Source organism: Nerophis lumbriciformis, linkage group LG32 (genome assembly GCF_033978685.3).
Source record: "Nerophis lumbriciformis linkage group LG32, RoL_Nlum_v2.1, whole genome shotgun sequence".
In the NCBI taxonomy this organism is placed as follows: domain Eukaryota; kingdom Metazoa; phylum Chordata; class Actinopteri; order Syngnathiformes; family Syngnathidae; genus Nerophis; species Nerophis lumbriciformis.
In genome coordinates this window covers 11,459,718-11,475,995 of record NC_084579.2, presented here as the reverse complement: position 1 = coordinate 11,475,995, position 16,278 = coordinate 11,459,718, and the positions used below count along the sequence as shown (strand labels likewise).

General features: G+C 40.3%; 1 protein-coding gene across 4 annotated transcripts in view; it reads left to right on the top strand.

Annotated features, from left to right (window-relative positions):
• Positions 1-16,278, top strand: part of LOC133574852 (nipped-B-like protein B) — a 51,876-nt gene extending 35,598 nt beyond the window's left edge. For 3 of the 4 annotated variants that reach the window (XM_061927157.2, XM_061927154.2, XM_061927156.1), the window contains 14 exons: positions 2,410-2,546; positions 2,631-2,771; positions 3,566-3,659; positions 3,753-3,907; positions 3,967-4,057; positions 6,592-6,765; positions 6,842-7,032; positions 7,110-7,217; positions 11,000-11,200; positions 11,282-11,428; positions 11,506-11,894; positions 11,970-12,144; positions 12,228-12,416; positions 15,521-16,278. In XM_061927157.2, coding sequence (XP_061783141.1) covers positions 2,410-2,546; positions 2,631-2,771; positions 3,566-3,659; positions 3,753-3,907; positions 3,967-4,057; positions 6,592-6,765; positions 6,842-7,032; positions 7,110-7,217; positions 11,000-11,200; positions 11,282-11,428; positions 11,506-11,894; positions 11,970-12,144; positions 12,228-12,416; positions 15,521-15,880 — 2,552 coding nt within the window. In that variant the 3' untranslated portion in view covers positions 15,881-16,278. The remainder of the gene's footprint in view (positions 1-2,409; positions 2,547-2,630; positions 2,772-3,565; positions 3,660-3,752; positions 3,908-3,966; positions 4,058-6,591; positions 6,766-6,841; positions 7,033-7,109; positions 7,218-10,999; positions 11,201-11,281; positions 11,429-11,505; positions 11,895-11,969; positions 12,145-12,227; positions 12,417-15,520) is intronic. The other variant, XM_061927155.2, reaches the window with a different exon arrangement.

The following is a 16,278-nucleotide window of genomic DNA, read 5'->3' as shown; positions in this document are numbered from 1 at the left end:
GTTGAAATTACCTCTTTCGCTTTAAAAAAAAAAAAGACTTAATTGTGCAACATAGTTGTGTAGGGTCAGTGTTAGTCAGTTCTCTGATTATTTGTTTCAGAATACATTATTAAAAGGCTATTTTTAACATTTTAAAAACAAAATTCAAAGATTATTTCATTAATTTTATGGCTGAATCAAAAGAAATTCCATAAATTAGAAAACAAATGTTCAAGAAGAAGTGAAAATATAAAATAATGTTATGGTTGGATGTTATTGCTGGTGGACCAGTTCTGGCTGAAAGATGTGATTATGGTGTTTGTTGTCTTATTATTTATTTATTTTATTTTTATTTATTTATTCATTTTGTATTACCCTGTATTGTGTTTATGTGGTATGAAATAACCTTCATCAGCGCGCAACATTTTTTTATCCACTTCTTCCTCCGTAATCTTGATACATATTGACGATGACCCGCCCTGCTATACTTCTGATTGGCTCTGAGCATTTTTCGCCTGACCAATCAGAAAGAAGGGGCCGTTTATGCATACCCGCCCCCAAAGTGCCAAAACGAAACATGACAGCGCACAGACCGAGACGGCGCGCGCGCAAAAGGGTGTCGCGCGCGCGCACGAAGTGGAGAATCATCGCGCGATAACAGTTTTTATGCGCTCGGATTTTTGGCACTAATGTGACGCCATAATACTTGATCAACAGCAATACAGTTCACTCTGAGGTTGGCCGTATAAACAACTTTAAAACTGTTACAAATATGCGCCACACTGTGAACCCACACCAAACAAAAATGACAAACACATTTCGGGAGGACATCCGAACCGTAACACAACATAAACACAACAGAACAAATACCCAGAACCCCTTGCAGCACCAACTCTTCCGGGACGCTACAATATACACCCCCGCTACCTCCAAACCCCGCCCACCTTAACCCCGCCCATCCCCACCTCAACCCTGTTACATTGTTTAATGCATCCAGCCGGGCATCACAACAAAATTAGGCATAATAATGTGTTAATTCCATGACGGTATATATCGGTATCGGTTGATATCGGAATCGGTAATTAAGAGTTGGACAATATCGGAATATCGGATATTGGCAAAAAAGCCATTTTTGGACATCTCTACTCAGGATACTCCAAATGCAGCTACTACCATCTCGTGGAGTTCATACAGAAAACATCAGGAGGTTGTCACTAATGTTTTTGCTAATTAGAGACCCCAGAGGTTGTTTGCTTTTGTAGCCAACACACACGCCGACTAAAGAAGATTCAGCAGTTATTTGAATAGTGCAGGTGTACCACACATGGGTTTCACACCATCAGCTGAGTAGGCACAACCAATGTTTTAAAGCGCATGCAGAGGGTATATAAAGTGGCTGGATGCGGATGACTCAGGATTAGAGATGTCCGATAATATCGGCCTGCCGATAATATCGGCCGATAAATGCTTTAAAATGTAATATTGGAAATTATCGGTATCGGTTTCAACCTCCCGGTTTTCCCGGGAGACTCCCAAATTTCAGTGCCCCTCCCGAAAATCTCGCGGGGTAACCATTCTCCCGATTTCCACCCGGACAACATTATTGGGGGCAGTGCCTTAAAGGCACTGCCTTTAGCGTCCTCTACAACCTGTCGTCACGTCCGCTTTTCCTCCATACAAACAGCGTGCCGGCCCAGTCACATAATATATGCGGCTTTTACACACACATAAGTGAATGCAAATCATACTTGATCAACAGCAATACAGTTCACTCTGAGGTTGGCCGTACAAACAACTTTAAAACTGTTACAAATATGCGCCACACTGTGAACCCACACCAAACAAAAATGACAAACACATTTCGGGAGGACATCCGCACCGTAACACAACATAAACACAACAGAACAAATACCCAGAACCCCTTGCAGCACTAACTCTTCCGGGACGCTACAATATACACCCCCGCTACCACCAAACCCCGCCCATCCCCACCTCAACCCTGTTACATTGTTTAATGTATCCAGCCGGGCATCACAACAAAATAAGGCATAATAATGTGTTAATTCCACGACTGTATATATCGGTATCGGTTTATATCGGAATCGGTAATTAAGAGTTGGACAATATCGGATATCGGCAAAAAAGCTATTATCGGACATCTCTACTCAGGATACTCCAAATGCAGCTACTACCATCTCGTGGAGTTCATACAGAAAACATCAGGAGGTTGTCACCAATGTTTTTGCTAATTAGAGACCCCAGAGGTTGTTTGCTTTTGTAGCCAACAGACACGCCGACTAAAGAAGATTCAGCAGTTATTTGAATAGTGCCTTAAATGAAGCATTTATAGTAACTTTTTGTACACTTGTATGACAGTTAAAACTGTTAATAAAGGTTTTATAACAGTGATTTCCTCTTTTTGTGCTGCAGACTGTGAAGACAAAGGGGTGGACTCCGGTCACCTGGTAGCATGCATCACCACCCTCTACCTGTTCAGCAAAATCAGACCACAGCTGATGGTCAAACATGCCATGACCATGCAACCTCACTTGACTATCAAGAGCAACGTAAGCATTGTTTATTGTGCAATAGCTGCATCTAGTGGCAGGCAAATCTAAATCTAAAAATTCTCTTTTTTCCTCTCATTTTAGACTCCAAATGACGTCATGGTGATTTGCAATGTCGCCAAGATCCTGGAGCTGGTCGTGCCTCTGATGGACAATCCTAGTGAGAATTTTCTCACAACCATAGAAGATGACCTCATGAAGCTCATCGTCAAACACGGCATGATGGTCAGTGTAATTTACCACCACAGACTGGTATCATTTCCACTGTAAAACCAAAGTTGCAGTCGTCCCTTGTTTATCGCTGCTAATTGGACCAGACATGACATCAATAAATTAATTTCCGTGAATTAGGAATCATATTATTAAATAAATATTTTCTTTTTAGAGCATAAAATCAGTTTACAACTTTCTAAATGTGCTTTTCAACATTATTAGAGCCCTCTCGACATTAAATAAGACCCTTTAGTCACCTTTGCATTATTTTGATCCAAAACAGTAATGCTGCCTGAGGCTGAGCCAATCAGTGGCCACAATACTGAACAGCGCGCTCTAATTAGTTTGGTCCCCTCTCGTGGCCAATATTACTGTAGTATTGGTACGTTTGTAAACAATGCCTTTTTTGGAAATTTGTGACATGTTAGCTGAACAGAATTGGAATTTAAATACACCAATAATATAAATGAAAAGGTAACTAAGTGATAAATACAACAATATGGAATAAAATACACAACAAATTGTTGTAATCATTGCAACAGTACAGAACACTGACAATATGCAGAACATGCTTTAGTCGTTACTTGCACAAAATCACCTGCAAGCATTTGTTGCAGGTGGCTAAGTCTGCATTAATTTAGCACCGAAATGAGGCACCAATAGCTACATTTTTTTCGATCTGGTTCCTACCGCTCACATCAGCACCTGTGACGTCATAGAACCGCGTTTCGTTACCCATCCCTATTCACCACATTCTTATAACATTGCTTATGCATGTAATATAATTGGTTTTGTTTGCCTTTTAGGTCGTACAACACTGTGTAAGCTGTCTTGGTGCTGTTGTGAACAAAGTGACGCACAACTACAAGTTTGTTTGGGCTTGTTTCAATCGCTTCTATAGTAAGACGACATACACCTAACATAATTTGCAGAACAACATGCGAGGAACGGGTTCCTGTTTATTTCTGTTGTTCTGTTTGCCTCAATGTGCAGATGCTCTGGCTAAACTCAAGACGCAGCATCAGGAAGACCCCAACAGCTCCACTCTAATCACCAACAAACCCACGCTGCTGCGCTCTCTATTTACCGTGGGAGCTTTGTGTCGACACTTTGACTTTGACCAAGAGGAGTTCAAAGGCGCGAGTAAGGTAGGCGTTCTCTCCTCGATAGACCAGCACGAATATTCAACCTCAGATTCTTCCTGCAGATCATCATAAAGGACAAAGTGATGGAGCATCTCCTGTACTTCACTACTCACACAGATGAAGTAGTCCAGCTGAAGGCCTTGATAGGTTTAGGTATGTTGGCAATTTTAGTATATGTCTTGTAGGGTTGTCCCGATACCAATAATTTGGTACTGGTACCGGTACCAGTACCAAAATGTATATCGATACTTTTCGATACTTTTCCAAAAAAGGGAACTACGAAAAATGTCAATATTGGCTTTATTTTAACAGAAAATCTTACAATACAATAAACATATGTTTCCTATTGCACTCAAATAACAATTTTACAAGGTTAAAATATAAATTAAAAGGCATAAACGCATTGGGCTTTCATTGTTGCACTCAAAGAACCATTTACATTTGGTCTGCCATATGAGGGATTAGATTAGAATATAATAAAAAACTTTATTGACATTATATTAAATGCTATGCTTCAAGAAAAATAGAAGTATTAGTAAGTACTAAAAACAAAACTATGGATAAATTTACACGGATAAGTAATGTAGCAGGTAAAACCCACATTGTTAAAGATAAAACACAAATTGTAGGAATTTGTTACAAAATTCAGTCATTTCACTTGCATTAGTTGACGCTAATTGGGCAGTTTTTACTCCGCTAATATTTGCCATCAATCCAAGCAGCTGTGCGCGCGTCTACGTATCAACATGTGCACAGCAGGGGAGCTGGTTACCTCATGAGAGTAGCATATGTGTTTGCGAGAATGTCAACGTGTTGGCTGAGTGACGTCAGTGAGTGAGTGGGCGAGTAAAGAGAGAGAGAAGAGTGTTACGTAACCCCGACGAAAACATCGACCCTGAAAGGAACATCTGCCCTGTGCTCCTCGACTATACGGTCTGCACCTGAGCCGATCAGCAGGACAGGTGTAACAACTACATTATTACCTGTCACTCTTAATAACTCCTTGTGCAGATCTGAATGCTTATTATTTAAATTTGTATCTAAGTTTGAAGCAAATGTGCTAATACTAATTGCCACATTTGGCGAAGCGTGTTTTAAAGCAACACTTGCAGCGCAGCGCCTCCTTGTTTAAAGCGACACCTTTATTGTTAGTTTTGAAGCCCAAATACCTCCATATTGCGACTCACGCACCCTCTTTATATTAACCAGTAGAATTGTTGTTTTTTGCAATTCTTCCTCTCCAAGATGTTATTGCTTGTATGCACTTTATGTGTGCATTTTGACACCCTCAACATCATACCGGCATTTTTCAAAGGCAGTATAGTACCGATTTCAATTAATTAGTATTGCGGTACTTTATTAGCACCTGTATACCGTACAACCCTAGTGTCTTGTAGGGCTGGACAATTAATTGAATTTTGATTTCAATTTCGATTATGGCTTCTCACGTTCATGAAAATATAATAATCGAAAGAAAAAAAAAGATTAATGGGCCATGCAATTCTGGAGCTTTTACCAGAGCAACAGATGTAGAGCGAATTAGTGGGGAAAAAAAGCGCACGTTGACTACAAGTTTGGGATCTCACTATGGTTGCTACTTTTTATTTGAAATAGCGCTAATAAGCCAAATCAATAATCACTAAACCGAACAAAAAAAGTAAGGCATATGATTCCTGCCTTCACGTAACCGCAAACAGAGTCACATAATTGACATATATAACGGAATCCACTGTTAAACGCAGAATATCAGGGAAATTGACATAAATGTAAGTGAAATGTTGTCATTGTGAGGAGAAGAAACATTTGTTTGGCAAAATAATGTGTCCAGTACCGCTCATTCATCCCTGACACTCTCAACCGACCTGTCCTGTACTAAAGAATGTCAAGACGGCCCCTTTCAACAGCAACAAAACTACGAAGCGAAAGCTAGCAAGAAGAACCCATAGACCCACAACACATCTTATCTGCTTGTGTTGTTGTGAACGACATCATCGATGTAACATCATTGTGCAAACAGAACAGCAGTCGCAATTTGAGAGGCGCTCTCTTTTTTTTTACAGCCTCAAATTCTCTCCTTACTTGTCGTCAAGCTGAGAACTGCAGCACAGCGCTCTTCCTCCTGTCCTCTGGTCTGACTTCGCTAACAAAATAAAGGTTTCAAAAAAGTACTTTACACAAGCAAAATGTTATTATGCTTACTTATTGATACATTTACAAAATTATTATGCTTTGACCTAAAATACTGGTCAAAATTCTCCAAAGGTGTATTGCACCAATACATATGGGGATTTGTGCATTTAATTGACACATATTTTAGTAAATTTTATTTGACACAAAAAGCACACACTACATGGTGGTAAAATAAGTGTGAAAAGTAAAAAACGCAATTAAAAAAACGATTTAAAAAAAATTATTTCTATTGTTGTTTAAATGTATTGTTATTACCATTATCATTATTGTAGTTGCTGTGGTTTATTTGTTACAATTTTTTTTAAACTATATTTAAAGTTGAGTTTTGCTGGTACAATATATTACCATGTTTTCAAATTAATTAATAATCGTGTTATTATTCGGGATTACAATATCGATGAAAGTAATTGTGATTATTATTTTTGCCTGAACCTTCCAGCCCTAGTGTCTTGTCGTGTATATTCCTTGGCATCTAAAATATTCCCTTTTCTTTCAAGGTTTCCAGTTGATTATGTACCCGGAGCTCATGTTTGTGCAGGACGTGAAGAGCCTCTACAACACCACCTTATCTGACGAGCACAGTCTCGTCAGTCTGAAGATCCAGGTGCTTAAAAACCTGCAGACGTACCTACAAGAGGAGGACTCACGAATGCAGGAAGCTGATCGTGAATGTGAGGATAATACATCAATTGTCCTCTTATCTTCTCTCACACCAGGAAAACCGACCTTGTTTTTTTGTTTCTTCAGGGAAGGACAAGGCCAAGCAGGAGGATCTGAAGGAGATGGGTGACATCTCCTCAGGAATGAGCAGCTCCATCATTCAGCTCTACCTGAAGCAAGTGCTGGAGTCCTTCCTCCACACGCAGTCCGCCGTGCGACATTTTGCTCTGAGCGTCATCACGCTGACACTCAGCCAAGGCCTCATCCATCCTGTGCAGGTGAATCTCATGCTCAATCCCCCACTAATCACTTCTTTTAAACACACGCTTCCCACACTGCAAACATTTGTTTTTAGTGCGTGCCGTACTTGATTGCCATGGGAACCGACCCTGAGCCAACCATGAAGAACAAGGCTGATCAACAGCTAGTGGATATTGACAAGAAATATTCGGGCTTCATCCATGTGAGTACAAGTTTTTGGGCAGTTTGGCGCCTTGTGTACAAAGTGTACAAGCAATTATTAACAAAATCCCACAGTTAAGCACTAGGGGTGTAGCGATTTTGGGGAGGAGGGGTACACAACACAACACTCACAAGAATAGATTGCAGTTCTTTGGGCAAATACATGGTCTTAACTTCTAAGTCAGATATACCAAATTTTCAGAGCAGGTGTTTGAAATCCTCCTCCCTGACCCCGCAGGCACAAGACATTGATACAACGTTGATTGTACATATATGTTTTTATAAAACTGACTTATAAACAATTTTTGCAAAATATTTGTAAATTGAGATAACGTTGATGTCTAACGTTGAATCCATATTGTCTGTTGGGATATGATCAGTTTCAATGGTTAAATCAACGTCAGTGTCGTGATCCGTGGTCCGGATCATGTTTTTGTTATGTTCTGTTAGTTTTAGACTCCATTAGTTCCTGTTTTTGTGCACCCTTGTATGTTTTAGTTACCATGGCGACTTATTAGTTTCACCTGCCTCTGGTGTTCGGGACACGCACCTGCTCTAATCAAGAGACCATTATTTAAGCCTGTCTTTGCCAGTCAGTCGTCCTGGCGTCATTGCTTGTTTCATGCAATACCATAGTTCATGCTGTTTGTTTACTTCATGCCTTGCCAAGTAAGTCTTAGTTATTTCATGCCACAGTTTCATCCAATCCAATCCAATCCACTTTATTTATATAGCACATTTAAACAACAAAATGTTTCCAAAGTGCTGCACAACAATATTAAAAACAATTAAAAAAAATATATAAAATAAATATGATTAAAAACAATTTCAATGGGTAAAACCAATTAAAACAGTAAATAGAAATCAAAATTTTAAAAACACAGAGGACAACAGAGGACCACACAACTCACGTAGTGTTAAAAGCCAGAGAATAAAAGTGGGTCTTAAGACGAGACTTAAAACACTCCACTGTGGGAGCAGTTCGAATATGGAGGGGCAGAGTGTTCCAGAGCTTAGGGCCGACCACAGAGAAGGCCCTGTCTCCCCTGGTTTTAAGTCTCGTCTTGGACACCACGAGCTGGAGCTGGCTCTCGGACCTCAGAGCGCGCGCAGGATTGTAAGTTTGGATGAGGTCCGAGATATACTGAGGTGCCAGTCCATGTAAAGCTTTAAAAACAAACAGCAAGGTTTTAAAATCAATTCTAAAATGAACAGGGATGAGGTCTATGTCTATAGTTTCATGTCCTAAGTTTTTGCCTTAGCTTCCGCGTGCGATAGGCACGCTTGCCTTGGGGTTGTTTTCCGTTTTGTACCTCGTTAAGTGTTAGTTGGAATTAAATCATGTTTTTACCTGCACGCCTTGTCCAGAGTAGTCCGTTTGCATCCCGGGGAAACAAACCTCGTAGTAAGCTGCGACGCCCCCCGATATGACAGTCAGAACCTGACATTGAATAAATGTCATCAAAAAGTATGTTGTTTCAACGATGTATTTGTGTTGTAAAATAATGGTTGGAAAATGACTAAAATTCAATGGTCAAATCAACGTCAGAACCCAACATTGATTAAACATTGTCAAAAAGCATGTTGTTCCAACGTTAGGTTTGAGTTGCTCAACGTCAGGACCTAATTCAACAAGTGCCTGCTAGGGAGTCTTGCCGCTGAAGTTGAAGGAGGTTCTTCAATCATATTTCCCAGAGACTGAACATTTGCCTGTAGTAAACCCGGAAGAGTTAGCCTTCCTTTGCTAACCATGCGCCAGAGTCTATGGTCAGCTCCACCCCGTCTGCAGCGGTTTTGTTTCGGCTTGTTGTTGTCTATTGCCCTCGTCTGCAGCAGTCCGAGTGTCTGCTTAGCATAGGATGCTAGCTCAGAGAAGGACTTCAGCGTGGCTAAGTCAAAAAGTAAGAAATTGCTGCGCTTTCTTAGCTTTATTAAAGTCGCCCGATCCTAAAAATCAGAGTATGTCCTTCGAGCTCTGCACAAGAAGGTGAGGAAAGGAATTAAAGTCACAAGGTTGACCTGTAGACCTCCGCGACGTCACCCTTTATTTCTTGTTTTATCCTTTTTTATTTATTTATGACATTTTAGTATTTTAGGTGATATATTCTGCATTTCTTTGAAGGTATATTTTACTATTGTATTTTATTCATCCTTGTGTTACGATGTAAATGTGACACTACGTATCCCTTTTCTTATGTCTGTACAGCACTTTGGCCAACTGGGGTTGTTTTTTCAATGTGCTATATAAATAAATAAACTGAACTGAACTGCCATCTTGTAACTGAAAACATGTTTTATATTCTAGTTTCTTCCAAATAGCCACTCTTTGCTCTAATTACGTTTTTGCACACTCTTGGCATTCTCTCATTGAGCTTCAACCTGAAATGGTTTTCACTTCACTGGTGTGCTTGAAGCTCATTGAGAGAATGCCAAGAGTGTGCAAAGCAGTAATCAGAGCAAAGGGTGGCTATTTTGAAGAAACTAGAATATAAAACATGTTTTCAGTTATTTCACCTTTTTTTGTTAAGTACATAACTCCACATGTGTTCATTCATAGTTGTGAGGCCTTCAGTGACAATCTACAATCTACAAAAAGGTGAAATAACTGAAAACATGTTTTATATTCTAGTTTCTTCAAAATAGCCACCCTTTGCTCTGATTACCGCTTTGCACACTCTTGGCATTCTCTCGATGAGGTTCAAGCACACCTGTGAAGTGAAAACCATTTCAGGTGACTACCTCTTGAAGTTCATGGAGAGAATGCCAAGAGTGTGCAAAGCAGTAATCAGAGCAAAGGGTGGCTATTTTGAAGAAACTAGAATATAAAACATGTTTTCAGTTATTTCACCTTTTTGTAGATTGTAGATTGTCACTGAAGGCATCACAACTATGAATGAACACATGTGGAGTTATGTACTTAACAAAAAAAGGTGAAATAACTGAAAACATGTTTTATATTCTAGTTTCTTCAAAATAGCCACCCTTTGCTCTGATTACTGCTTTGCACACTCTTGGCATTCTCTCAATGAGCTTCAAGCACACCAGTGAAGTGAAAACCATTTCAGGTTGAAGCTCAATGAGAGAATGTCAAGAGTGTGCAAAAAAGTAATTAGAGCAAAGGGTGGCTATTTTGAAGAAACTAGAATATAAAACATGTTTTCGGTTATTTCACCTTTTTTTGTTAAGTACATAACTCCACATGTGTTAATTATAGTTCTGAAGCCTTCAGTGACAATCTACAATGTAAATCAGGGGTCCCCAAACTTTTTGACTCGGGGGCCGCATTGGGTTAAAACAATTTGGCCGGGGACCGGGCTGTGTATATATATATATATATATATATATATATATATATATATATATTATATATATATATATATATATATATATATATATATATTATATATATATATATATTAGATATATATAGCGCACTTTCCACGCGGGCGATGATGTCACGTTATCGATGAGAAAATGCATTTTTAGACAATATGATTTGCCTGAGCGGCTAGGAGACACAGTGAGTAGCAAGCGGTACAAAGTGGATAAGAAAAGACAGAAAAAATATATATATATACTGTATATATATTTTTTAATACTTGGGACTTCACCCGGGCCTGATTTTGGACGCTGGCGGGCCGGGGCCGTAGTTTGGGGACCCCTGATGTAAATAGTCATGAAAATAAAGAAAACGCATTGAATGAGGAGAAGGTGTGTCCAAACTTTTGGCCTGTACTGTAGATAACAATGTTTTATTCTAACTGCTGATTTGCCCATCCACAGATGAAGGCTGTAGCAGGGTTGAAGTTGTCCTATCAGGTCCAGCGGGCCATCGCTGGGTCCAACGAGGCAGTCCTTCGAGGTTTCCGCCACCACGACACAGACGCAGCCCTCTGCTCCCACCTGTACACTTTGGTCCGGGGTAACCGTCAATACCGGCGGGCGTTCCTCATTTCGTTGCTGAACATGTTTGACGACAGCTCTGTGAGTCCACAGTCTATTCATGAATCGCCCTACCATGTCACGGACAGAGTAAGAGATGGTGGTTTTCTTTTGCTCTTGCAGAGAGCTGAGGTGAACCTGCTGCTCTTCGTAGCGGACAACTTAGCCTGCTTCCCTTACCAGACGCAGGAGGAGCCTCTTTTCATCATGCACCATGTGGACATCACTCTGTCTGTCTCTGGGAGTAACCTGCTGCAGTCTTTCAAGGAGGTAAGAAAGCAGCCGTCTCGAAGCTTTTCTTTCATGCATCGCCGAAGACATTATACTCTGTGTGTGCGTGTGTGTAGTCTTTGAGGAAAGGACCGCTGCCAAAGCCAAAGAAGGTGAAGAAGATAAAGAAGAAAAAGAAGAAAAAATCTCGCAAGATGAGGGAAAGTTCTGATGAGGAGGACAGTGACAAGAGCAGTAGCCAATCCAGCAGCAGTAGTAGCAGCAGCAGCAGCAGCAGCAGCAGTAGTAGTAGTAGTAGTCAAAGCAGCAGCGATGAGGAGGACAAAAAAGTCCAGGGGCAGAAAAAGACGGATTCCGACTCCGACTTGGATAACGAGGACGCAGTCATAGCCCGCCTCCCTGAGGACACAAAGCCTCTGCTGGACTTCTCCATCGCCTCGCAGGGAATCCTGCTGCTGCTCATGCTCAAACAGCATCTGAAGAATCTATACGGCTTCTCAGACAGGTCAGCAGCGCTGCAATATCTTCAGACATCATTTTAAATCGAGCAGCTGTGTAATGAAATCACACTTTGTTACAGCAAAATCCAGAAGTACTCGCCAACAGAGTCGGCCAAAGTCTACGACAAGGCCGTCAACAGGAAATCCAAGGTGCACTTCAACCCTCGCCAGACTATGGAGTTTCTCAAGGGCGGTCTTACTGGCGCGGCCATCAGCAAAGAGACCAAAAAGGATATTGTCAAACAGTATTTAGATGTAAGAAGTCAGGCACAAATGCACTTTTCAGCCATTAAATGTAAGTTTGGAGCTTATTTGGGTGATCTGACTTTGTCTCTCAGTTCAAAGTGCTGATGGAGCACCTGGATCGCGAGGAAGAGGACGAGGAGGGCGAAGCCAGCGCCAACGCCAGAAACAAGGCCATCACCTCGTTGCTCAAGGGGCCCAAACCCCGAAACAACAACCACACCAATCACACGGCACCACTCGAGTCAGACGAGGAGGAGAGCGAGGATGAAGATCCCCCGCCGGTAAAATATCTTAAAAATACATGATTACAGAGCTTGGAAGTCATCCCTCATTTATCGGACATGACATAAGTAGTAATAGTAATCATGAGTTATAAATCAAATATTTTCATAGTTAGAGCATAAAAAACTCTTGATGGCCTTCTAAATAAGTTTTGATGAGATCCTCCAGACATGAAATAACACCCCTTTAGTCACCTTTACACTCTTTCAATACAATAATGTAATGCTTTCTGAGGCTGAACCAATCAGCAGCCACTATACTGAACATTTTAGGCCAAATATGTTGGAGATAGTCTTTAAAAAAATTATAACAATCCCCCATTAAATCTGCAATGTGTTGAAGCCGCAATATTTGAAATGCGATGTGGTGAGGGACAGCTGTAGGCGGGAACAAAGTTTACTTGTGCAAATGAGTTTGTTAGAGATGAGGCCCTAATCTTTACACGTGCATTAAAATGTTGCATAGTATATTTTTAAAACACATTTTTTAAACAAAAAGGAATAATTAAATGAAATATATGTTACAATTAGGGTTGTACGGTATACCAGTATTAGTATAGTACCGCGATACTAATGAATCATATTCGGTACTATACTGCCTCTAAAAAGTACCCGTCCTCCTGGCCCCCGTCGTCGTCACGTCGTGTCATTGCTGGTTTTACGAGCAGAGGAGCATGTTCGGCAGCGCACAATCACGGAGTACTTACAAGCAGACCCAGTGTGTAGACAGAAAAGGGAGAACGTATGCATTTTGGCTTAAAATCTAAAGATAAAGGTGAAGTTATAACACTGAAACGCCCACAGGAAGAGGTGCTTTAAGACGTGGCTAGCTAGCTAGCGGCTAAAGTCCGGTCTGCAGTGTTTTAGCTACCGGTACTTCTAAATCACTAATCCTCGCCTCCATGGCAACAAATAAAGTAAGTTTCGTACAAGTATCATTATCACTGGAGGAAGAGGAATAGCTAAACATGCTTCACTACACACTGTAGCTCACTGGCGTCACAATGTAAACAAACGTCATGGGTGTATCTACACCTGACATCCACTGTAATGATACCAAGTACAGGAGCGTATCTAGTCGATACTACTATGATTACATTGATATTTTTTAGCATCACAAAATCTGCTTTGTTTTTTTTTAATATTACGTTTATAAACTCAGGAAATGTGTCCCTGGACACATGATGACTTTGAATATGACCAATGTATGATCCTGTAATGACTTGGTATCGGAATGATACCTAAATTTGTGGTATCATCCAAAACTAATGTAAAGCATCCAAACAACAGCAGAATAAGTGATTATTACATTTTAACAAAAGTGTAGATAAAACATGTTAAAAGAGAAAGTAATCAGATATTAACAGTAAATTAACAAGTGGATTAATAATCCATGTTTACAGCTTGTCCCTCATAATGTTTACAAATTAATAGAATGATAAATTACACAATATGTTACTGCATACGTCAGCAGACTAATTAGGAGCCTTGTTTGTTTACTTACTACTAAAAGACAAGTTGTCAATATGTTCACTATTTTATTTAAGACACAAACTTGCAATAAGAAACATATGTTTAATGTACCGTAAGATTTGTTGTTAAAATAAAGCCAATAATGCAATATTTTCCCCTTTATTTAGAAAATCGAAATGTATCGAAACACTAGTTACCGGTACAATACAGTACGTATTATAATAATTGGTATATTTACCTGTACCTTACCTGGCATTCATATAAATAAGTCATAATAATTAATATTTTTTACATTATTTTTAAAATATGTTACAGTATTATATGTATTTTAACGATAAACTTGATTAAGCAAAGTTATATACATATATATATATATATATATATATATATATATATATATATATATATATATATATATATATATATATTAGAGATGCGCGGATAGGCAATTATTTCATCCGCAACCGCATCACAAAAGTCGTCACCCATCCGCCATCCACCCGAACTAACATTTTATCAAAACCTCACCCGCCCGCACCCACCCGTTGTTATATATCTAACAGACAATGCAAGGCATTAGTGAGGTTATAAAGCTTTTGCCTGTTAAAGAAAGGAGACTGATCCAATGCAGCAGAGACATTCAATGCGTGCCACGCTGTCACGGCCCAGACGCACACCAGTGCGCAATCATCTGGGAGCCGCGCTGAGCGCACCTCCAAGCGCGCTCGCGCCACTCAAACTGCTGCAGGCAGCTGCGTTCTATCTTGTTTTAACATCCTGTGGCACTCTTCTGGGATCACGGCGGACGAAACTGCTCATGCTCAGGGTGTTTGTGGCGGTTCGGGGTTTTGCACAAATGTGATGCACCTTGTTAGATGTCCCGGTTTTGTGACTGTCGTAGACATAAACAGCGTCGCAGCTCTTGCAAATCACGTAGCCAGCATTACTATCATCCTGATTTACAACCTCATAAAAACGAGTCCACGCTGAACTTTTCGGGCCTTTTTTTCCCCTGGTCTTTAGTATTCCCTTTTTTAGTTTGTCACGTTCACGTTTGCTGCCGGCGTTGCCATCTTTTTTTTTCTTCTTCTTCTGTTGTGGCGTGCTGCAGGTGCCTGCTCGTTTTTCGTATGTGGGTAACAACATTTAACTATGTATATATATTTCCGAATTGGTTTAACTGCCACCCGCCTGAATCTATTTAAAATCTAATTTTTTTTTATTTCAACCGCCCGACCCGCGGATAAAATCTAATTTTTTTTTATTTCAACCGCGGAGTCCGCGGATAATCCGCGGACTCCGCGGTTGTGTCCGCAAACCGCGCATCTCTAATATATATATATATATTTTTTTTTTTCTACTAATGATAATAAATATACATATATACAGTACAAAATAATATTATTATACATATGTTTTATCATAAATATCTACATTTTATCAATATATTCTAATAATTTACCCATGCTTTTAAATGAACTGTTTAATTGTTGTCACCTACTGGCTTTCATGAAGGGAAAAGTGAGGCATTTGTTTGAGCAGAGGCTATTATTTGAAGAATTACAGTATCTGTGTTGTCATCAAAGGTAGAAAAATGGGCATTGTTGTAAGGAACGCTTCTTCCTTTTTAGCAGAAGTCAAGAAGAGGCGACGACTCCGCAGAGGATTCTGCCAACATGAGCGAGGGCGTGGCTGTGATGGACGTCATCGCCATCTACTGCCCCAAATACAAAGACCGGCCACAGATCGCCCGGGTGGTCCAGAAGACCAAAAGAGGCTACAGTGTACACTGGATGTCCGGTTCTTACTCGGGGCCCTGGGTTGTGGCCAAGAAACGAGAAGGTCGCAAGAAGGTGCCTTGGCTGGACAATATCAAGGAGTCGAACATTATTTATAAGAAAATCTCACTAACGAGCGGACAGAAGCTTACAAACAAAGTGGCACAGACATTACGGGCGCTATACGCCGCCAAGGACGGGACTAAACATTGATCATCTGTAATCACTCACACTCAAACGGGGATCCAGTATGTTACTGAGAGATGTTCAAATCTCTTTTCTATTTCAGGACCTATTAGAGCTGGGGTGCCCAAAGCGGGGCCCACAAAATTCCTGCCCATTGGCACATTTTCACTTTGGCCCTTGGAGACAAAAGGTTTGGGCACCCCTGCAATAGAGGAACACAAGAAACACACCTGAAGGAAATGTTTTGGGGAAAACATTGGCGTGGGAGCTCCTTCGCTGTTGTGCAGCAACTTGGTTCATTTTTACTCCCACTGACTTGTATTATAGTTGAACTAAAATATGTTTATATCTGAACATAATTCTGTAAAAAAAAGAAAGTGAATGTTGGAAATTAGTGTTATTGACCATGTTCTTAATAAAGTGTT